At 33.4% G+C, this 24,916-nt stretch overlaps 2 protein-coding genes across 2 annotated transcripts; one reads left to right on the top strand and one right to left on the bottom strand.

Moving 5' to 3' along the window:
* Nucleotides 1–14,919: 14,919 nt before the first annotated feature.
* Nucleotides 14,920–18,384, top strand: LOC145564518 (uncharacterized). Its single transcript, XM_081624809.1, has 4 exons — nt 14,920–15,635; nt 16,340–16,600; nt 16,724–17,611; nt 17,790–18,384. The coding sequence occupies exons 1-4, from the start codon at nt 15,212–15,214 to the stop codon at nt 18,278–18,280; spliced, it is 2,064 nt and encodes a 687-aa protein (XP_081480935.1). The 5' UTR covers nt 14,920–15,211; the 3' UTR covers nt 18,281–18,384.
* A 3,529-nt stretch (nt 18,385–21,913) lies between these two features.
* Nucleotides 21,914–23,055, bottom strand: LOC145564517 (uncharacterized). Its single transcript, XM_081624808.1, has 2 exons — nt 22,922–23,055; nt 21,914–22,795 (listed from the first exon to the last, which is right to left on the bottom strand). The coding sequence occupies exons 1-2, from the start codon at nt 22,988–22,990 to the stop codon at nt 22,172–22,174; spliced, it is 693 nt and encodes a 230-aa protein (XP_081480934.1). The 5' UTR covers nt 22,991–23,055; the 3' UTR covers nt 21,914–22,171.
* Between the last annotated feature and the right edge of the window lie 1,861 nt (nt 23,056–24,916).

The following is a 24,916-nucleotide window of genomic DNA, read 5'->3' as shown; positions in this document are numbered from 1 at the left end:
GTGCAAGTTGCGTATTGGTAAATTGACCGTTTCAAGGAAAATTGGATGATTCTACCTACCCAATTGGACTCCCCGAGGGTATTAGGGACCATGGTAAACATCTCAGCGATTTTTATTTTCGAAAGAAAAAAGTAAAAAAAATTCCAAAATTGAAGGCCATTATCAATGCTTTTTGAGGAATTTTTAAAGTTACGGCGCCCGGTTCCGAAAAGTGTTGAGACCCTAAGGGATACATTTTAGGGTCATATAATGCTATTTGGAACCATATATGACTATTAAATGATGTCATAAATGTCCGTGGTAGGCTTGAGTTCACAAAATCGATGCAAGTTGCGAATTGGTAAATTGATCGTTTTAAGACAAATTGGATTGTTCCACCCACCTAATTGAACTCCCGGAGAGTATTAGGGACCATGGAAAACATCTCGGCAATTTTTAATTCCGGACAAAAAAAGGTCAAAAAATTCCAAAATTGAATGCTATTATCCACGCTTTTTGAGGTTACGGGGCCCGGTGGCGAAAAGTGTTGAGACTCTAGGGAATATATCTTAAGGTCTGTAATGTTGTTTGGAACCATATATAACCATTAAATGATGTCATAAATGTCCATGGTAGGCTTGAGTTCACAAAATCGGTGTAAGTTGCGAATTGGTAAATTGACCGTTTTAAGGCAAATTGGATGGTTCCATCCACCTAATTGGACTCCCGGAGAGTATTAGGGACCATAGTAAACATCTCGGGAATTTTTATTTTCTGGGCAAAAAATGGTCAAAAAATTCCAAAATTGAAGGCTATTATCCATGCTTTTTAAGGAATTTTTAAGGTTACGGGGCCCGGTGGCGAAAAGTTTTGAGACCCTATGGGATACATCATTGGGTCATGTAATGTCGTTTGGAACCATATATGACCATTAATTGATGTCATAAATGTCCGTGGTAGGCTTGAGTTCACAAAATCGGTGAAAGTTGCGAATTGGTAAATTGATCGTTTTAAGGAAAATTGAATGGTTTCACCCACCCAATTGGACTCCCAGAGGGTATTAGGGACCATGTTAAATATCTCAGCAACTTTTATTTTCGGGCGAAAAAAAAATCAAAAAATTCCAAAATTGAAGGCTATCTACCCTTTTTGAGGAATTTTGAGGTTAGGGGGCCCGGTGGCGAAAAGTGTTGAGACTCTAGGGGATGCATCTTAGGGTCATATACTGCCGTTTGGAACCATATATGACCATTAAATGAAGTCATAAATGTCCGTGGTAGGCTTGAGTTCACAAAATCGGTGCAAGTTGCGAATTGGTAAATTAACCGTTTTAAGGCAAATTGGATGGTTCCACCCACCCAATTGGACTCCCGGTGGATAATAGGACCATGGTAAACATCTCGGGACTTTTTATTTCCGGGCAAAAAAACTCAAAAAATTCCAAAATTGAAGGCTATTATCCAAGATTTTTGAGGAATTTTTGAGGTTACGGGGCCCGGTGGCGAAAAGTGTTGAGACCCTATCAGATACATCTTATGGTCATATAATGATGTATAACCATTAAATGATGTCATAAATGTCCGTGGTAGGCTTGAGCTCACAAAATCGGTGCAAGTTGCGAATTGGTAAATTGACCGTTTTAAGGAAAATTGGATGGTTCCACCCACCCAATTGGACTCCCGGTGGATAATAGGGACCATGGTAAACATCTCGGGACTTTTTTTTTATTTCCGGGCAAAAAAAGTCAAAAAATTCCCAAATTGAAGGCTATTATCCAAGCTTTTTGAGGAAATTTTGAGGTTACGGGGCCCGGTGGCGAAAAGTGTTGAGACCCTTTCATATACATCTTAGGGTCATATAATGCCGTTTGAAACCATATATGACCATGAAATGATGTCATAAATGTCTGTGGTAGGCTTGAGTTCACAAATTCGGTGTAGATTGCGAATTGGTAAATTGACCGTTTTAAGATAAATTGGATGATACCACCCACCCAATTGGACTCCCGGTGGGTATTAGGGACCATGGTAAACATCTTGGCAATTTTTTATCCGAGCGAAAAAAAGTCAAATTTTTTTAATATTGAACGCTATTATCCACGCTTTTTGAGGTTACAGGGCCCGATGGCGAAAAGTGTTGAAACCCTAGGGTATACTCTTTGGGTCATATAATGCCGTTTGAAACCATATATGACCATTATATGATGTGTTAAATGTTCGTGGTAGGCTTGAGTTCACAAAATCAGTGCAAGTTGCGAATTGGTAAATTGATCGTTTTAAGGCCAATTAGGTGGATCCACCCATCTAATTGGATCTCGGAGGGTATTAGGGACCATTGTAAACATCTCGACAATTTTTTATTCCGGGCGAAAAAAGTACAAAAATTCCAAAATTGAAGGCTATTATCCATTTTTTTTGGAAATTTTGACGTTACGGGCCTTGTGGAGAAAAGCTTTGAGACCCTAGGGATACATCATTGGGTCATATAATGCCGTTTTGAACCATATATGACCATTAATTGATGTCATAAATGTCCGCGGTAGGCATGAGTTCACAAAATCAGTGCAAGTTTTGAATTGGTAAATTAACTGTTTTAAGGCAAATTGGATGGTTCCACCCACCTAATGGGACTCCCGGAGGGTATTAGGGACTATGGTAAACACCTCGACAATTTTTTATTCCGGACGAAAAAAGTCAAAAAAATTCCAAAATTGAAGGCTATTATCCACGTTTTTTGTGGAATTTTTGACATTACGGGCTCGGTGGCGAAAAATTCCAAATTTAAGGCTAACATCCATGCGTTTTGAGAAATTTTGAAGGTTTCTAGGCCCAATATCGAAAATCATTGAGATTTTACGGGATACATCTCGGGGTCATATAATCCGTTTGGAACCATATATGATCATTATAAGTTGTCATAATTGTTCGTGGTAGGCTTTAGTCAATGAAATCGGTGCAAGTTGTAAACCGGTAAATTAACCGTTTAAAAACAAATTGGATGGTTCCACCCAGTCAATTGGACTCCCGGATGGTATTAGGGACCATGGTTAACATTTTGTTAATTTTTATTTCCGAGTGAAAAAAACTCAAAAAATTCCAAAATTGAAGACTAATAACCACGCATTTTGCGAAATTTTGAAAGTTTTAGGACTCGTTGTCAAAAAGTCTTGAAATTACAGGAAATACATCTTGGTATTAGATAATGCCTTTTGGAAACATATATGATTATTATATGTTGTTATAAATGTTCGTGGTAGGCTTGAGTTAATGAAATCGGTGCAAGTTGTAAATCGGTAAATTTGTCGTTTAAACCAAATTAGATGATTCCACCCACCCAATGGGACTCCCGAAGGATATTAGGGATCATGGTAAATATTTCGTCAATTTTTATTTGCGGGCAAAAAAAGTCAAAAACTTGAAGTTAAAAAACCCACGCTTTTTATGAATTTATGGGGTCTTCGGGGCCTGGTGTCGAAAAGATTTGAAATTCTAGCGAATACATATCGGGGTCATATAATGTCGTTTGGAACCATATATGATCATTATTTGTTGTCATAAATGTTCATGGTAGGCTTAATTAATGAAATCGGTGTAAGTTGTAAACCTGTAAATTGGTCGTTTAAAGGAAAATTGGATGGTTTTACCCACCCAATTGGTCTTCTGAAAGATATTTGAGACCATGGCAAATATTTCGGCATTTTTATATTTGGGCGAAAAAAGTCAAAATATTCCAAAATTGAAGGCATTAATATCCACGCTTTTTGAGAAATTTCGAATGTTTTGGGGCCCGTTGTCGAAAAGCATTGAGATTTTAGGGGATACATCTCGGGGTCATATAATGCCGTTTGGATCCATATATGATAATTAAATGTTGTCATAAATGTTCGTGATAAGCTTGAGTTAATGAAATCGGTGCAAGTTGTAAACCTATAAATTAGTTGTTTAAAGGCAACTTGGGTGGTTCCACCCTCCCATTTGGACTCGCGAAGGGTATTAGAGATCATGTTAAAAAATTCGCCAATTTTATTTCTGGGTGAAAAAAAGTCAAAAAATTCCAAAATTGAAGACTAATATCCATGCTATTTGAGAATTTTTGGAGGTTTCGGGTAGAGCTTCAATTCGGGTTAACGGGTCGGGTCAATTCGGATTAATTCCATAGCCTATGCGGGTCAGGTTTGGGGTCGGTCATGCTTGAGTCGGGTCACATCGGGTCATACGTCTTATCAGGTTTAGGTCAGGTTAATAACAGGTCGGGTTACATTCGGGTCGGGTGAACAATAGGTCGGGTTTAATTCGGGTTAAAACTGGTTAGGGTAATTCTCGGGTTCAAGTCGGGTTCTGTTTAAGTCGATAATTTGCGGGTTAGAATCAGGTCGGGTCATTCTCGGGTTTGAGTCGGGTTCAATTCAAGTCAATAATTTACGAGTTATAATCAGGTCAGGTCGTTTTCAAGTCAGGTCATTCTCGGGTCAAGTCAGGTTCGGTTCAAGTCAAATTTGCGGGTTATAAACTGGTTGGGTCATTTCCAAGTCGTGTCATTCTCGGAGTCAAGTCGGGTTTTGTTCAAGTCAATAATTTTCAGGTTACAGTCAGGTTGGGTCATTTTCAAGTCATGTCATATTCGGGTTCAACTAACTATAAACAGATAATTATCATTTTTATGAAGCTAATTATTTCCTTTAACTATAATATATATGGCAATATAATAGGGAACTATAGTTTATAATTTAGGAAGATAATTATCTCTTTTTTTTTTTGACATAAAGGAAGATAATTATCTCCTTTGACCATACAAAAAATATATACTATATTTAACTCTTAAATTTGACGATGATGCTCCTTTCTTTTGCTGGCTTGGACCGACTTGGTCTCCCTAGACAAAATGCTTTGATCAACAATAATAAAGTGGTTTAAATTGCATTTAAGGTGATTTGAAATCGGGTCAGGAACAATTTGGGTTGAATTTAGGTTGGGTTAACAAGTCGTGTTGATTTCGAGTCGGGTTAGTAACAGATCGGGTTAGTAATAGCTCTGGTAAAATTCGGGTCGGGTCAATAATAAGTCGGGTTGAATTTGGGTCAGGTTAATAACAAGTCGGGTTGATTTCGGGTCAGGTTTGTAACGGGTTGGGTTAAATTCGGGTCAGGTTAGGAACGGGTCGGGTTGAATTCAGGCCTGGTTAGTAACAAGTCGGGTTAAATTCGGGTTTTGACGGGTTAAAACGGGTTTGGATCAATTTCGGTTCAAGTCGGGTTCGGTTCAGGTCAATAATCTACGGGTTACATTCGGGTCGGGTCATCTCCAGGTCAGTTCATGTTCGGGTTCGGGTCTCACGTACTCGGGTCTAAGGTTGGTTTTAGTCGGGTTTGGGTCACTATTTTTTCGGGTTCAGATGAGTCGGTTAATAATCGAGTTTGAGTCGGTATTTCGGATCGAGTCAACTTTTGACAGTTTTAATTCATACTAGCTAATTCCCGATTATGGCAATAAAATTTGTAATGAATCATCGATCCAATGTGAAGTCATATCTAGTACGGAGTAATCAATTCATTCAATTAAATTTTCCCGTACACTATATGTCTAGTATTACATAATACAAGTATGAATTAGCAAATATTCTTATCTTCTACTGTTCTACACTTTGGGTTCATGATAGGAAGAATCTATCAGATGCTCACGAATCAATTCGTGTCCAGAAGAACATTTAAAAGTTAAAAAGGTATAGCTATAAAAACATTCACATTTATTAAAAAATTGATCTAATTTTTTGACAAATGTAAAATCATGGAGTTAATTATATGTCAAAACTCAAAAGACATGGTCCATTATATTTTTCACAGCAGTTAGGACAATTTATTAGCACACTAAAAATAAACTGTTATTTTTGATCATTTTATTCTCTTTCTTTTTTTTACCTTTTAATTTGTTGGACCATATGATCTCAAATGAAATAAAATATCAAAGCATCTATAAAAAGTAAATAAAGTCATTAAAGATAAGCTAAGGAAATAGCCAAGACAAAAAATAAAAATTGTTTAATTTAATTTATTCAAATGCTCTTTCTTTTCTTGTAAAGTTTTCATGGAAGTGAGTGAAAATTAAAAAATTATATGCATCATATTTAATTATTCATAGTCTATAACTTTAATTTGGTGGGGTGAGCATGCATGCATCCCCCTATTCATATTTTGCTTCTTTTTTTAGATTCTTGTAGCTTTTTACATGATGTTAGCTAGTAATTACCGTAATTAATTTTTTGAGGCATCTAATTGTCATCTTTATCATTAAAATGATTGCTTAGTTTATGATTATATTCACATTAATCAAGACACACCAGATTCATTCTAATAATATCTAAGTTAAGGTAATAATTTCAATGGATTTTACTCATCATTTAGTATTAGGGACAAATGGGAATAAATTGGTCAGATAAATTCTTGTTTGGATATGAACTTAGGTAAAGTTAAGATTTTCATATATTATAAGGAATAAGATTTTTTTTATTAATATTTCGTACAATAGGTATAAATTGGTATATGGTTGTTTGGTTGATTTATCATTACAAACTATAAAAGTTACAGTAAAATGAAATTATGAGATTTTATTATATTCGGTTTCAGATATATATTTGTGGTCAGAGATGTATTTTGAAGATTATAAAACTTAAAGCACGTAGAATTATACGGAGTAATAACACGTTAGTACCGTACTAATATCCGTCATTTCACTATTTGCAAATTTTGTCATAGTATTTTTTTTTTTTAAAAAAAAAATCAGCAAGGGTTTGGAGTAGCACAATTGTTGCATGCACTGCTGTGCTTGAGATGCAAACTTTATGAATAGTAGTAAACTTTAATTACTAGTCTAGTATTTTAATTATGCTGTTTTCATCAAGAATTCCTTTATCAAGAAAGATGCCCTTCTACGAAGCATTACTTAACCTTATGCTATGCATGCTCTGCTGACAACTCCACCATTCATTAAGAGATCGGACTTCCTGTTTCCTGAAGCCTTGCTCACCAAAATACTTGTTCCTATATTTGGGGCCTGGCCCTTATAGTCCTAAATTCTATCCAATATTATTCTCCAAATTTTTAATTATGATATGTTAATTTTCTAATCAAGTCTAAAACTTTGCTTTTTAAGTTTTACCAATTCAATCTTATATGCGTGCATGGTCAAACTAAAGTTCACGTCAGCTCCCAAACAACCCTAGCTTGAAGGCTGGGTTGATCTTCTTGAATCCGTACATGCATATATTGCGTAAATAGTATAGACGTATAGTGATTGAAAATTTCACTTATTATTATGTGATGAGGTTAATTTAATTTGCACCTAGCTAACATAACATTAGTCTAAACCGTTTATTAATTGACATTGGCTAGACTCAGATAAGTTTGCCTATAGATAGATACAAGCATACAACTAGTATCACCACGGATTGATTTGTAGTACAAAATTATCTTTCCAAAAGACTTGGACACATTCCAACACAAATTGATTAGAAATTGGATACAAGCCAAATTACGAAGTATATAACGTGTCAATAATGTTGCTTCCTGATATGGTTTGAACTACCAAACTAATAATAATTCCAACCTTCACGTCTAACATCTTGTATATCATCTTTCTTCTTCTATAGCAATTTAAGTTAAAAATTGTTGCACAACTTAAAGTGGAAATTTGGACCCCAATTATATTACCCGAGTATTAGCTTAGGCTAAGCACAGAAGCACTCAACCTCACGAGTTGAAACATAACTATAGGAAAAGCAACTGCTGTATGTCTGTATATGTAGAGCTTGAATCCCTAACCATGTTGGAACACATGCATGTCATCTTCCAGTTATACAAAAAAGCTAAACTTTTTAGTAATAATTAATCAAAGATTGTATAGTATAAGATTGACTAAGCACATTAGCATGATTCTTGAACATTTACATAAAGTAAGATCTTCTCTAGGAAGAGAGAAAAGGCTTATCAAAAGACTACAATTGACACAAATTAAAGATAAATAAAATGCTTATAATAAAGAAAGGCTTTCCTAACTACGAGTAGCACTCTAGCAATTAGCGTTGAATGTTAACTTTCTTCTAAAGCATAAAATCGTCATTAGTGTTCAATAATATTCTTCAAGTAAAGAGACTAATTATGACCATAACTAAAAAGGCTAATAATTACATACCCCAAATTCTATAACCAAACTATCAATAATTAGTACTTTGTATGAAGTATATTATTAGTATATACTACGTATAAAACTCACCAAGTACGAATTGAGTATAAGACCATTTAATATAACTTTATAAAATAAAATAAAAATCCTTGTATTAGTGCTATATAGACTTTTAAATATATGGGAGATGGTAAATTTTGTTTTTCTTTTTTCCCAAATAAAAAAAATATTAATTTATTCCATCACTACATGTTAGTTTTACTCATTTACTACAAAAAATGTACTAATGAAAATTAGTTTATCAAGACCTAATTATGTACAAGTCGACCTTACAAAAAAGTTCACTTGTAATATATTAATGTAACACCGTCTTATACCGGATTTGTAGAATTGTAATTAAAATTTCTTATTTCTTATCCAATAAAATGACAGTTACATTAGTAAATAAACTATTTACCATTCTTTCTCGAATAGATCATTACTTATAGAACCTAGCTAGCTACATACATAATTACATATATATGCATAACAGTAGCTCGGAACTCCAAATCATTTTAGATTAACGTCAATTAAAAGATTAATTAAGATCATGATTTGCCACAAAAATTAGAATTTGTGCTATAGATGATTAATAAATTAGCAACACGTTATGAGCATGAATTTATGTGTAAAAAATGCTTGCCATAAGCTTGCTCTTTTACCACTTTTAGTGTCTGCCCTGTAGCGGTTACTATTATCCATGCCTTTGCCTCAAACTTCGTTTTTTGATTGCAACATTGCAATTGACAGCAGTAAAACTGTAAAAGTGACTAGAAAAGCAAACTATGCCTATACATGATTGATTAAATTTTGGATTTGCAAATTTGTTGATCATTAATTACATGAAGGGCATGTTCTCATACGTTAAAATTCAGTTCAGTTCAGTTCAACTCAGTTCAGTTCAGTTCAGCTCCTAATTTCCTTCTCTTATAAAATATTCAGTTCAGCTCAGTTCAATCAATGAGAACAGGCCCGAAGTAAGGAGTTTTAACCATCTCTAGTTTATTCTTATAGAATGATCGGATTAAACTTTAACCATAATTTAAGACTTAAGGAGTTTCCATACAAGAGTCAATTTTGATGATAGTATGAGTAACTCCAGTGAAATCATCTCTCTTCTCTAATTTATTTTCCAATATTGAACAATCACAAATGACTAAATGAGTACAATGAGTTCTAATAAAGAGGCCCACTTAATAAAATGTGACACAATACTAATATTTAGAAATAGAGCACTTATTTTTGTGTGTGTAATTGGATTTACTAATTCAAGTATAAAGGAAAAAACCTTAAAAAGAGAGAGAGATAAAAGAAGATACTGGTTATATTAGGAATGGTACACAACATACTTATAATACGAATGGTAATGATGCTTAATTCGCGTCTTGATTTACAACTAAACTACTTATAATAAGAATGGTACATAACATACTTAAGTTGTGGCATTTTAATATCTCAAAATGTGTGTGAAAGAAAGAATCTGTTTGCTTTGTTAATTTTTGTGGTAACCCTACTATGATTTTCTTGTCGTTTGTCAGGCATTTAATTTTTTTTTGAGAACAAGTAATCGGAGTCTTATATTGATAATGAATTGTCAGGCATTTAATTAACATCAAGTAGTATTTAAAATATATGGAGGTGTTTGAATTTAAACTATGACCTTAGGGGCCAGAGATCAAAGCAGTGTAGACTATACTGATAATAAGTTAATCCATGCATATCATATAATCGATGTTGTATCGAAGTTCTTAATTAATTTTGGAGCTATCAAAGTTCTTAAATTTGAGTACAAAGTTCACTATATTCTTTAGAATCTTTGGTGCTATGTCTGCCGAAAGGGGATGAGTGTTTGTGTCCCTTAGCTTCTTATACTCTTTTTATTAGTAATATAGCTAATAAAACTCGTGTAATAATTTACAAGTTACTAATTGCCGACTAATAGAGTACACGCTATTAGTATGTTAGGGCTTGTACTGATTTATTGAATTGGGCTGAACTAACTGAACTGAACTAAATTGTTTATTAGAGAAGAAAATTAGGAATTGAACTGATTGAAGCTTGAAATGAACTGAACTGAAATTAGGAATTGAACTGATAGGAGCTGAACTGAATTTAACTGAAATTAAGCTGAAGAGAATATGCCTTTAATTAACAAAGTTTCGTTATACACAATAGACTTCACACGTTTCATAAGTCCAGTGATTGTTTGATATGCTCATAAACTAGCTTAGACTACTCATGGATTAAATTGTCAATTAAACAACAATCAAGGTCCTATCTTTGATGGATAGGTTGGTGTTAGTTTATACAAGGAGTACTTCATATGATCAGGACTGCACACATTCCTAAGTCTTGATCTACAGTATATATAATGTGCATGTTATGTATCATAGAGCTGAGGGTGAAGTATCTCTCATTCACGGGCTCACATAACAAGCATTAGTTAGGCTTGCTGGCTTGATTAGCTTAGAGCTAGACTAATTAATTATACGAGTAGTAGTTAAGCCCTAACTAACGGTCAAGTCGATGGACAGGATAAGAGTTTGCTTCAATAAATTAATGAAATTGGTCAGATTTATTCCATTAATCCAAATTGTTTAGCAGTGTATTTTATGGTTAAGAATATTTGTTATGTGGGGTCTTTGCCAGATTGAGCTGTTAGTGTTTTTCAAAGGTTGAGTCGAGTATATAGCGTTAAGCGTTGTATCATCGAATAATAATTAGCTCCAATTTGTCAGTTTATAATGTGTTTTAAAATCAAATTGAATATTCATTACAACTAACACAATCACGGTCCCTAACCAACTCACGCGGGCATGTTTGGATAACATTATGGTTGCCAACAAGATGGACAAATCTGAGTACAATTTTATACTCTTGACTCCAATTATTTACATAAATTTTACTTGGTTTGAATCTAATGGAATTTACTTAAACTTATCTTAGCGTTATTTGATTAGTTGTGAATTGTACTTTGTATTTGAACAAATACATCATTTTGATCGATATACACGTCAATTCACAATTTTGACTATTGATATTGTTAATTTTCAATTATAATTATTATTAAAAAAATTGGTATTATGAAAGTGAAGGATTTTTCTGTATGATCAGGATTACTCGAGTTACTCGATCAGGGGTTACTCGAGTTAAACCTGACCGAGTAATCCCTCAAATAACTTTTGACTGAGTAACCTATCAAGTAACTCTGGACCGAATAACCTATCAAACCGAGCTACCATGTTAGAGATTCCGGGTCCTCCATAAACCTTACGGAGCACCGGTCTTTTAAAAATTGGGTACATCATTTAAATATTTAATTAAAGTAAAGAAGATCGATGAGGAAGAGGGGCAACTGTCAAAGTCTCCAAAAATACAGACTTGGGTCAGTAGTCATTGATCTTTATTGTCAGTCAGCATTGTATCGGCCATTCATCAATGAACCACAATATATTCAAACTATATTCTACAGTAAAAATTTTCACAAAAAATGCAAAATAGTTTAAACAGAAACTTCTTCTTATTCTTAGTACTGTTGGTCAAATAGTAATTCGTCATTAACAACACTATTTAGGCCAGACCAATATATTCTCTCTTGTCTGCAATTATATTTGGTAAACAATTAAACAAATTATCATTAACAGTATATCTTTTGCTTTCTTTTTTATTTTTTTGAATTTGAATTTCTGATTTTATTGGAAACTTCATTAAATTCTCACATTGAACCACTCGCCAGCATTAAACGCGTGCGCTAAATTCTACTCCTATTTTTTATTTTTTATTTTTTATTTTTTATTTTTTTGTACTCCGTATTTATTTTTGTTATTGGGAAATTATCAATGGTACAAGGTTCGGGCTTTTATCAATGGTACACCAACTTAGTTTTTGTTTATCAGCGGTACACCCAAGGTTTCACACGATTATCAACTATACACTTAACGTTAAACAAACGTTAAGTAAAGGTTAAATTGGGGTTTAATTCGATTTTTTAAACTTAAAAAATTCCCTCCCTTTTTTTCCCCTCTTCATTTCCCCTCCTTTATGTACTCTACCCTACCCACCCCCTCTTCCTCTATATATAGTTTCCCTCCTTTCTGATTTTCCCTTTTCACACACAAACATACATATATCTACTAAAACACACCCAATTCGAATTATTTGTGCAAAAAATACAACATTAAAGCAACAAATAATAATCACAAGCACATTGTGCATAATTTAAACCATAATTCGCTAACAATTGTACATGGAAACCAAAATTCAACCATTTAAACAAAAAATTCATATACTACCAAAACTAAGCGAAAGTTGGAAAATCAAAGACTCAGATGAAAACTTACCTTAAGCGATCAACAATGAAGTGCAGAATTTGCTAGAATTTTGTTCAATTCGCCCGTCGATTATGGAACCTCACAACAGCAAAAACAGGGGAGAGAGTGAGAAGGAAGAAGAAGATGAACGATCTTCTGACTTAGGAGTTTTTAATATAGGTAGTTGTGGTTTGAAAGGAGCGATTTAATGTATTTGGAGTAGGGGGGCAAATTAGTCATTTCGGTTTAAGTGGATTAACCTAAAATTAATCTTTAATTAACGTTAGGGTTACTGTAGATGAGTGTATTAAACCTTGGGTGTACCGCTGATAAACAAAAACTAAGTTGGTGTACCATTGATAAAAGCCCGAACCTTGGGTGTACCATTGATAATTTCCCTTTGTTATTTTTGATTTTTTATTTTTTTGTACTCCAATTTCAAATACTCCGTATTTCTAATCCTACCATGCACTTAAGAAGATAACTACATTTCTACTTGTATAATTTTTTTCAGGTGCCAACAAACACAATTCAATCCAAAAAGAGTAAATTTGGCAAGAACAGTAATTACATACGATTTTGGCTAATTTTAACTTGGTTTTATAATTTGATTGAAATTGTTTACTATAAAGATTAACTGTCATGCAACTGTTGTTCATTGATGAAGACAAAATTAGATGCATTTTCAATTATGTTCGATTCAACTTATTAATTTTTATTAAGTCGTGAGAATAATTTATATGCATGTTAAAAGCTTTTATACCTATTTTGTCTAAAATAAGGGTTTAGGGCCTGTTCTGATACGATTATTTTCAGTTCGGTTCAATTTAACTCTACTAAGTTAAGTTTAGTTCAGTTTAGCTCTTAATTTCCTTCTCTTATAAAATATTCAGTTTAGTTCAATTTAGTTCAATTCAGCTCTAATAATAAGTTCAGTACAATTCAGCTCTAATAAGTTCAGTTAAGTTTAGTTCAACTCATTTTTGTCAATCAGAACAGGCCCTTTATCTGATTTACTGAACTGAGCTGAACTGAACTGGATTGATTGGAGCTAAAATAAACTGAATAGAGCTGAAATGAATTGTTTATGAGTGAAGGAAATTAAAAGTTGTACAAAACTGAACTAAACTTAAATTAAGCTGAAGAGAACAAAACCTAAGTTAAAAAAGATGAGACTTTGCTACGATTAAGATTAATCCTAACCATTTCTTTTGTAAGCTTGGTATCTTCAATTTTTGTAAGAAGGTAATAAAGACCTTGTGAAGTTGTGAACAAAGAAAGAAGGATTTAAACTAGTTAAAAGGGTATAAACGGATACCAGTATTTAGGTAATTATACAAATGAAAATTCAGGTAATAAATGTATTTTTAATTTTTTTTAAAAGAGATAAACAGATAATAAAATTATCTTAGATATATAAATGCATACGGAACGCATAGAGAAAAAACCCTAGCCTCATTTTCTCTCTTCTCTCTCCTAAACCTAGTATCCATTGTCAATTTTAAAGGGTTTATCTCCTTCGAAAGAAACCCTCGAAAGAAAGGGTTTATCTCCTTCGAAATACAAGGTTTTTTCGATCTCCTTCGAAAGACAAGGTTTTTCGTACTCCTTTTTTGTGCTTAATTTGGTCTCCGGTTGTGCGGGGCTACTATTGATTGTGGCTTGGATTCGGGTTACGGTATCAGCACAAGAATTAACTTTCTCACAAAATTGCGAAGAGACGACGAATCCACTCAAAAAGTTGTATGAGACAACGAATCGAGAATATGCCGAATTGTTATATTTATGTATTTGGATTCTTAGCCTTTCCCCAATTAATTCTTGTTTGATTTTGTTAAATTCGTTTTCATTGTCGTTCATTGTCAATTGTAGATGCCGTATGGCTTATATTAATGAAATTTAGTGTCCTTTAGAACTTTTTTCAAAAAAAAATAAAATTCTCTTAGATATTTTCCTAAAAAATAAAAAAAATCTCTTAGATATACACCTAAATAGGCTAAATTAAAGTATACTTGATGAAATTAATCTTCTAATAGTACTATTTTTCCACTTTAATGAATTGGACTAATACTTGAGGATCCTTGTTACATCTAGACATGAGTCAATTACAATTTACAAGTCTTAATCATTGTTAAAGTAAATTATCAAGGCCTAACCCTATGCATGCATTTTTTTTTTCTTTATTAATATGTGGTAAATTGCACACCAACTGTACCTCCTAGTTATCTTGCCTTTCTTGGTCTTAAAAAAAAAAAAAAGGAAAAACCCAAACATCCATCATTTTTAGAGACTGCTGGGACTCATTTCTGCTTGTCCACTTCAAACACTCAATAGGGTAAGTTAGGTTAGAGAGAGAAAGAGTCAATTTTAGAGAGAGAATTTCACACTCCAGTACTCCACTGAGCACTGACCTTTTTTTATTTTTAATTAAAGCACAAATATTCATTCCAAACAAATCTTTTGATTGGATACCAAAACTAATTAAATTTGTGCTTTTTAATCCAAAACCCAAAACCTCAAAAATCCCAAAAACACAAAACCATAAACAACAAACAAACTACAATGCCAACAACATAAACACAAACCAACTTGGTGATTATCGAGTAACAAAAAAAACCCAACCAAAAAAACATTACAAAAACCAAATTAACCCCTTTAATCACCCTTAAACCTTCCCAAAAAACCCTAGATTAATTAATCAAATTAATCATGTTATTACCGATCTTGTTCATCTTCAACCTCCTCTGTTTCGGTTCCCCTGTTTTTTCAACATCAAACCCAGAACTTGAATCACTTTTGACCCTAAAATCATCACTTGACCCATCAAGCTTACACCTTTCATCATGGTCCAAGAATGGTGACCCATGTGGTGGGACCTTTGATGGTGTGGGTTGCAACCATAATGGTCAAGTGGCTAACATTTCATTGCAAGGAAAAGGGTTAAATGGTCAGCTTTCTCCTGCAATTTCTGGGCTTAAACATTTGACTGGAATTTACTTGCATTATAATTCTCTAAGTGGTGAGATTCCTAAGGAGATTGGTTCTTTGTCTGAGTTGGTTGATCTTTATCTTGATGTTAATAATCTTTCTGGGGTTATTCCTCCTCAGATATCTCACATCGATAATCTTCAAGGTTAGTTTTCTTCTTCTTGTAGTTGAGTTTCTTTAAATTTGAACCAAAAAAGAAAAAGAATCTGTCTTTGGTGTAAAAGTTTTGAACTTGATGAAAAAATTGTTAGTTTTGTTGTTTCAAAAAGTGATTTAATTTATTTAATTTCTTTTGTTTTCAGGAGAGATTCTTTTTTACTTGTTCATGCTTTTTTATTTTTACTTTTTCCAAGTGTTAAAACTGTGAACTTGGTGTTTTTTTTTTTTTTTTTTTTTTTTAATTTTATTTTATTATTATTTTTAAGTTAGTGGTTTAGTGTTTATGATTTATGTGTACAAGATTGATCTATATGGATACTAACATAAACTTCATGAACTAAATTTAGTAATGTCCCTGGTTTTTTGTACAATCTACTCCTGTCTCCTTGTATACTTGCATGTTCATAAGAGGTACAACAAAAACAGCAAATTATATGAACATTTAATGTTTTTTTTTTTTTGAATTTTTTTTCTGTGCAAACAGTTTATTTAAGATAGCAAAGTGGTGTTAGGTAAGTAGCATTAATTTCTAAAATTCAAACTTGTTTCTCTTGTTTAGTTGTACTTTCAAAATGCAGAATGTATGTTCTCTTTTGCTTACATCATTTCAATTTTTATTTTTTTATTTTTTTATTTTTTTTTCCCAATTTTCCTAATTTTTTTTTTATTTTTTTTATTTTTTTTTTCCAGTTCTGCAATTAGGCTACAATCAATTAACAGGAAGCATACCAACACAACTGGGATCTTTGAAGAAGCTAAGTGTTCTTGCATTGCAGTCTAATCACCTAACAGGTGCAATTCCTGCAAGTTTAGGACACATAGAAACCCTACTCAGGCTTGATTTGAGCTTCAATCATCTCTTTGGTTCAATCCCAACACCCATTGCAGAAGCTCCGTTGCTCGAATCCCTTGACATTCGAAACAACACTCTTTCTGGCAATGTTTCCCCTGGTGAGTATAGTCGAGGAGGTTTAGATGTACACAATCTTACTTCTAATCGGTTTAGACTGCATTTATAGAAACAAAATGCTAGATTGATTGATGTTTATTTTGTACTACTTGATATTTTTGCAGCTTTGCTGAGATTAAATGAAGGGTTTAAGTATGCAAACAATCCAGGATTATGTGGAGTTGGTTTTCTTACTTTGAGAAGTTGTCCTGATTCTGACCACCTTGGTCAAATCAGGCCTGAACCTTATGGAGGAGGGGCTGCAACATCGAATGGGTTACCTAGGAAAGAAATCCCCGAAACAGCTAATGTTAAGCTTCCTAATTGTAGCCAAACTGAATGCTCGAAAACCACTCGAAAAAGTTCTCATGCTTCTGTTGCTGTAGGAGTTGTTGTTGTGATCCTTGCATTGTCACTTGTTAGTGTTTTCATCTTTGCCAAATATCGCCGTACAAAGCAGAAACTCGGAAGTTCATTGGAGTTATCTGACACTCGTCTTAGTATTGATCAGCCTAGGGATTTCTGTAGGAAAAATGGGTCTCCTTTGATTAGTCTTGAGTATCCTAATGGATGGGATCCTTTATCTGATGTTAGGAGTTTCAATGGGTTTTCAAATGATGTGATTCAAGGGTTTCGGTTTAATTTGGAGGAAGTAGAATGTGCTACTCAGCACTTCTCACCATCTAACTTGTTGGGTAAGAGTGGTATGTCGGCTGTGTTTAGAGGAGTATTAAGAGATGGTTCAGTTGTTGCTGTCAAGAGGATCAGTAAGAGTAGTTGCAAGTCTGAGGAGTCCGAGTTTCTGAAGGGTTTGAATGTTTTGCCCTCTTTGAGGCACGAAAATCTGGTTAAATTGAGAGGCTTTTGTTGTTCAAGGGGAAGGGGTGAATGCTTTTTGGTCTATGACTTTGTTCCTAATGGGATTTTACTCAAGTACCTTGACCTGAAAGATGGTGATGCAAATGTCCTCGAATGGTCTACTCGTGTCTGGATCATTCATGGCATCGCCAAAGGTTAGTTCTGTTTCCTCTGCCTCTTCATATTTTAGTGGTTTTTCAAATAATTAAGCAACTGATTACTCTAAATTGTTGGGTGGTTTCAGATGAGCATCTTACTTAATTCATGATTGTCAGATACTTTACTGTCCTGCACCTAAATTAACATGATTTTTGGCTGTTTTCCTATCTGCAGGAATACAATATATGCACACCTCCAAAACCAGCAAGCCAGCGCTAATTCACCAGAACATTTCAGCCGAGAAGGTTCTGATAGACAAAGGATTCAACCCTGTGCTCGCTGACTGTGGCCTCTACAAGCTCCTTACCAATGACACCGTGTTCTCAGCACTCAAAGCGAGTGCAGCAATGGGATACCTGGCTCCTGAGTATACCACAACTGGCAAGTTCACTGAGAAGAGTGATGTCTATGCTTTTGGCATGCTTGTGTTTCAAATCATCTCAGGGAGGAGGAAAATAAGCAATTCCATTCGTGCTGGTGCTGAATCACTGCGATCTCAAGAATACGTGGATTCAAACCTTCATGGAAAGTTCTCAGAGTTTGAGGCAGCTAAGCTTGCGAAAATAGCTTTGAGTTGTACTCATGAATTGCCTAACGAAAGGCCTTCGATGGATACAATCATCCTAGACTTGGGTAGCTGTACTAATTGTTATCGATCTCCATGACTTCAGGACTAATTGGTGCTAATTATGTGTCATTATCTGTTTAGAATTTTCTTGTCTTCAGGACTAAATCAAGTATTTGTTTCCTGGAGTCAATTGTGATTTGTAGACTGTAGGTACTAGGTGTCATTAACTGAAGTGTTTTCTGGGAAATGCAATGAGAAAAATGTGATCTTCTGTTCTTAGTAGTACTTTGATTCTTCTTTCAAATTCATATTCTTTTGCATGGTAATTTATTAATTTCATGTAGGAAGAATCATTTACTGTCTTTATAAGTTAATATTAAAACGAAAATGAAACAATGAATAATTTTCATTTACCACAAGCCAAGTTTGTTAATATTTTTAAGTACTAAAACATAGTGCTAGCAAACTTTACCACACATCCTATGAGTACTTGACCAAATGGTAGCAATTTAAGAATACGTGATAAAAATCTTTTGGTGATTAATGTTTGTTTTAACTAATGTACAGTACTATATATTTTATTTTTTACATGCAACGAACCTTAAGGGTCATATACTACCTTCGATTTTTTTTTAGTTGCAATTTGGGGTATTATTGAGAGATATAAAATATTCCAAAGTTGCAACTAAAAAAAATCGGAGGTAGTAGTATATCATATTTCTTTCTTGTTTATCCAAAATATCCATCATATGGTTATACCATTATAGTATGACTTATCACTAATTCAAACCTTAAAAAATTATGTGAACAAATTTGTTGAGTAATTAATTGAAATGTCCTATCAATATGGAATTTTATTGAACTAATAACTTCACATTGAAGCAAAAGTCTTAAAATTCCCTGAACTCATTATAGGAAATCAATTATTTTTTGTGGCTTTATCTTTAAAATCAACTTCACATTAAGATGACATTAATCTTTATTTTTTTGTCTCTAATGGCATCATCATCACACATTCAAATTGCTGTTTTTTCCTGCTTAGGCAAAAGTCTTTTTCATAACTATAATTTCCTTATTTTTGTCATATATAGTAGAATGGTCCAATATAAATTACTATCACTAATCTTTTATTTTTTGCTTTTATTTTGCTAATAATAATAAAACAATCTCATTTCAAAAATTAAAAAATGCCAAGTTCTTGGACCACTGTACCTTGACGTTTATATTTGTATGTTAAGGCCAAGAAAGTTTTTAAGTTCCCAAAATGGAGATAAATTAGTATTATATTTAAAGATTGTTGCACACAAATAAGTAGGCACATTGTTTTATGCAATAGAAAAATAACAACAAAAAAGATAGAGAAAACACAAAGAAGAAAGACAAACATATAGGGCAATTCTTTTGAAAAGAGCTTATAAACAAGTAGTAGCACACTAGCACACCAAACAAGTTTTAGGAAATCATGTGACAATCACATTAAAAGTACTTGTATATTTTAGTTGTCTTACTCTTTGTCTTTCCTCTTCTTAACTTCTTCTATTTGGCATTCTTGCTAACACATTTTCAATACCTTTTTTCATGGGTGATGGTGTAGAGGAGAGGTTTTGATGGAGACAAATTCTTATAGAAGTTGCAAGCTGGTTTTTTGAATTGGATGATTTTATTTTGGATTTTCTATGTTATGTGTACCGAATAACTTTCAATTCATTTGTTGATGACATTTGGCTATTTGCAGGTGAGAACAAAAAAATAAAAATAGAACAAACGAATGGCATTTTGCTATTCACTGAAGGGGGAGAGATAAGGAAAATCCCTTAAATGAGTCCAAAACGTTTGATCCTTGACCTTAGGGGTACAAAGTGGAGAGGGATGTATAATTATTGTTTTTGATAAGAGAAATAATCAATATATAATTATTGGTGATATCAATATAATTTATTGTTTTTGATAAGAGAAATCAATATAATTATTGGTTATACTAGAGTAAATTTTTTTTTTTTTTTTTTTTTTTTTTTTTTTTTTTTTTTGTTTTTTGAAATATGGAGTAAATTATCTTTTTTTTTTTTTAATAACAAAAATATTTCATTAATTAAAAGTCATACGACATCTACAATAGAGATTCGACGTTAACAAATACATTAGATATTGAATCAAATAGAATTTTCCTTCATAAAAACTACGATCGTCGAGTAGATCTTGCACTGTGGAGCATCTCCCGCTTATATCGCTGAAAATTACAGCCTTGTTGGAGAGACAATCTAACGATCCTTTGTTTGTAGCCGTGAGGATGATTTCCTTCTGATTCATCTGTTCGTATTCGAAAACTTGATAACTTTTTCACCAACGAAATAATTTCACGACGATCCATCAGATCTGCTACCATGGATTCAATTCAAAACTAAGAAATTTCTCCCTCGAAAAGAGGAGATAAACCTTGTCTTTCGAAGGAGGTCGAAAAACCCTTGTCTTTCGAAGGAGATCAGAAACCCTTTCTTTCGAGGGAGAAAAGTTCCTCCCAAAAGGAGGAAGCATTATTATAAACCTAAAAAAGCAATAAAGAAACAAGGATTGGGGCTTTCCACCGATTAAAATCGATGGAAGCCCCTTCAAAATTCAACAATGAAGGCTAGGGTTTTGGAGAGAGAAAGGAGGAAAAAGGAGGATTGATTGATTATCTCCCGTTTTTAGATTGGAGTAAATTATCTTATTATATTGATTTCTTCGTATTTTCTTGAATATTTTTCAAAACTAATTATTACTGGTATAACTTATGGAGTGTTAAATTTAAAAGGTGATATAGGTAAAAAGTGACCTTTTATATCCAAAACTAAAGGAATTGGAATTATACTTTGACTTCAAAGTTCCATACTAAGGGCCTGTTCTCATTGACTGAACTAAATTGAACTGAACTGAAATGAATATTTTATAAGAGAAGGAAATTAGGAGCTGAGCTGAACTGAACTGAGCTGAGCTAAACTGAACTGAACTGAATTGAATTTCAACGTAAGAGAGCATGCCCTAAGTTTTGTTCAAAAAAATACTAGTATTTAGATGTTTAACTATTTGAAAAATACTTCGTAGATAAGTAAGCCAAGAAAAAAAAATCATTATCAAGCATTTGAAGGAATTCTAAACTTAATATTCATTTTTAGTTTTGAACCTACAGTTGATGAGCTGGGAACTACTGGGCCTTTGAGATGATTGGGCTTGAAATTGGATGGAACCTTCATGTACATAGGCCAACTCGCACAACCATATGATTCGTATACATTTATAAATCCAATAATTTTGGGTTGGTATGAATCCAATATTGGAATATTGGTCACTTGCATAATCCATTTTATTGAGATGAGCAATTATCATAAGAACTAATTGTTACACCAAAGGGTGGTTATCAATTATCATAAGAACTAATTGTTACAGTACAATTTACCAAGGAAATGAGTACCATTTTGGAACCATACAATACCTTCTTAGCAAATTTTTCTTTGTGTAGGTCATATACATAATATCATTTTAGCAAGATCAGATTAAACTTTTATATTTTCTAAAATAGTCATGACTTAAGTAACCTAACTGATTGAAATTTGATAAATAGATTCGACTGAACTATTATGTAAGGTACACCATTATATATAATCACATGATTATAACATGGTCTTGGAATAATGTAATGGAGGTAGTATAACTTAAATAATGTCTTCTTTGGGAGAAAGAATTAGGCTAATCAAGGGGAAATCGAGTTCATTTTCTTTGCAATAAGGCATGCATGATATGAGTATTACATTACATACTAAAAACTCTTACACCATTAACTTTATCTACAATTCCTTATCTTTACTTTCAAAGAATCTAATAATAATACAATTACATACCACAGATTATACTCATGCCATGAACCAATAATAATGCTATGAAAACAATACTTTTGCTTATTTCATAGCATTAAACAAGGTAATTATCCATCCCTTAATCACCCATCTCTTTCTTAATCCTCATTAGGGCATGAAACTCTAAATACATGTTCTTCTCCTGTATGATGATCTACTTTAACAACCCATTTACTCTTCCTTCCAAAGCTACCACGACGACCATCCTTCCCTCGTTCTCTCATCTCATTAGCACCCGCGATTCTAGTCACTAACAAACCTTCTCCTATAGGCAACAATTGAGTCCTAACCCCGGCCCATTCCCATGAACTCGAACAAAATGCGTTACACCCCAAAACTATAGCCCCCTTACACTTCCTACCACTATTTACTTGCACTGCTCGAAGAATTGCTTCGTGATTCATGAGCTTACAATCATTTAGTACAAAATCCGCGTCCTTAAACTCTTCAAGGATTAGCCTCTCAGCATCACCTATAACAAACTCGATTAGGTTTGTGGTGTCTTGTCCAAGGGCTTGCATGGTTGATTGAAATTCCTCTACACCGCGAATTATGCAAACAACACGGCCTCCTGTTTGATGAGCCGCGGCCACTAGGGCTAGTAACGTAGTTAGGCTCGTGTCCTCACCACACGTAACAACCATAAGTTGTGCATCATTTCCTGCTGCTATAGCTGAGATGAATTCCGATACATCCGGCTCATCACTAGGCTTCTTAATTCCCTGCATTACATAATAATCAAAGGATAAACAAACTTACTCCCTAGGGAAAAAATGACGGAAATAAATAAAAAGTTAAAGATAACACGATATGGTGACACTGAAAACTTAAAATGTACATTTACTTACCAATTTTAAGGTTTCGAGGAAGGCTTTGGTTGCGTTTTCAGCTGACCAGTTAGTGAATTTTCCTTCCATTTTTGTAGTTTGTGTTATTGCTTCCTATCTTACATGCATTTCCCTTAGATTTCTTACAAAAATTGTTAAGTGTATATATAGGAGGCAGAGCAAGAAAATTAAGGCGAGTTGTTGCAAGAAACACTGACATGCCAACTGGCATTTTTGTTTATTGATCATCGTTTGTAACAGTGACATACTCGTAACGATGTTATTTACAAAGTAACATATAAGTACACTAACACGTACGTTAACAATACTAGTGACAAATTTGTACCCAAATAAACCTACGGATTAGGATTAATGTTCACCTTCGACGATCAAGCTTAACATTCTCCAATAGAAATTAATGAAATACGTGCATTGATTACGATTGTATTAACCTAATATTATAAGGTTAAACAATGAACAATTGGATTTGATTCCTATCTTATACACGCACGACGATTTCTGACGTTTGTGCCATTTTCCAATGTTAAGTAACCAATATTAGCTGTAATGTTGTTCTATTGTTGGACATTTTTGAAAATATAAACTGCTATAATCAGAGACTTAGCTACTTGAATATATTATAAATCTTCTTGTTGCTTAGATTTGACCTGGGAGACAGACATTGTAATGGCCAAGTTTAATTAAATCTTTCATTAAAACGAGTTTTTTTTATGAAATAATCTTGATAATGTTAGAGGGTTTGTTGTTTTAGTATTGTAGTTAATTGTACTAATTGTTATCCTAAACTAAACTGTATGTACTAAATTCCATAAATGTATGTACTCAACTGTACGGTTTGCTTCAGAGAGGAGAATTCGACACGGCATCATTGTGTGATTTTCACTTAATAAGGTAATTGTTTAGTTCAAAAATACTAATTACAGTTTATTAATTAAGCAAAGTTCATAGATATTGAGGCTCAATAATTTTAAACTGTGTACGATTGTATATGATAGCATTGTAGATTGTTGCAAGGTATTCTACTGGTCTGGCACCTTGAATAGTTGTGATGGTAACTCTAATAACTTAAAATTTGCGTGGTGGTTGAGATAAACAAAATTTACCAAATACTCGGGATCAACCAATAGATCCCCTCATTATTTGGTACATTACTAATATAAACATTGAATGATCTGGTGAATTGAAATAAATGTGAAATTTTTGAGTCCAAAATTGGACTCATAATAACAAATAAAATGTAATGCAATTTGCGCAATTCATGAAGACCAAAATAATGAACATTTTACCACAATTTGGGCTGGATATGTAATGTAAATCGTAACGTTATCCAAAGGAAGTTTCACACAACAAAATGCTTTCAATATTCAGAAACTACATTACACAATTTTTTCAGAAAACTGGTAATTCTATCAGTACATCAGATAAAAACACAGCATTTAGCCTGCTCTGGAACCTTCAAATTCATCAACCAGTAAGTAATGTCAGAGAAATGATGAACTTATTATTATGACTACTACTCATTAATCCATCCTGTGTTTCTGATCTAGATCATTGCATGTTGTTTGTACAATAAATCGACGTACGATTGACTTCACCCATAGATTTCATTTGTTCAATCGACATGGATATACACAGATATAACTCCTGCAATCCCTGCCATGTTAACTGTTATAAAACAACCAAGGCAACAAGTTAATATCAGATGTGAATTTTTGCCACTCCCATGCATTATCCCATACTTTGTTTGTTCCTTTATTATCTTACAATGCATCTTCTAGTTACCTCCCCCCTTCCCTCCCTAATAACCCATCTGAATATTTATGATTTCTGACAGAATTATCGCGCTGATGCTCCACAGCCATTCCTGCTATTGTAACCTTACTCCCAAGATAATGTCAAAATAATCACATTTCTTTTCCCTTATCTTCCAACCACTTTCCCATACCATTATTTTTTTCTTACCTAAATATAAGGGTTCCCTTGGCAGAATTATGG

This window comes from Chenopodium album, chromosome 10, assembly GCF_948465745.1.
Source record: "Chenopodium album chromosome 10, dcCheAlbu1.1, whole genome shotgun sequence".
Taxonomy (NCBI): domain Eukaryota; kingdom Viridiplantae; phylum Streptophyta; class Magnoliopsida; order Caryophyllales; family Amaranthaceae; genus Chenopodium; species Chenopodium album.
Note: the sequence above shows the minus strand (reverse complement) of the source record. Positions and strands in the feature narration are given on the sequence as shown.

Bases quoted from the DNA above. Each gene is read 5' to 3' on its own strand.
- LOC145564518 (XM_081624809.1), top strand. From the start codon at position 15,212: ATGTTATTACCGATCTTGTTCATCTTCAACCTCCTCTGTTTCGGTTCC. The intron at 15,636-16,339 runs GTTAGTTTTCTT...TTTTTTTTCCAG, and splicing joins TCACATCGATAATCTTCAAG to TTCTGCAATTAGGCTACAAT. The intron at 17,612-17,789 runs GTTAGTTCTGTT...TCCTATCTGCAG, and splicing joins CATTCATGGCATCGCCAAAG to GAATACAATATATGCACACC.
- LOC145564517 (XM_081624808.1), bottom strand. From the start codon at position 22,990: ATGGAAGGAAAATTCACTAACTGGTCAGCTGAAAACGCAACCAAAGCC. The intron at 22,796-22,921 runs GTAAGTAAATGT...TATGTAATGCAG, and splicing joins TCCTCGAAACCTTAAAATTG to GGAATTAAGAAGCCTAGTGA.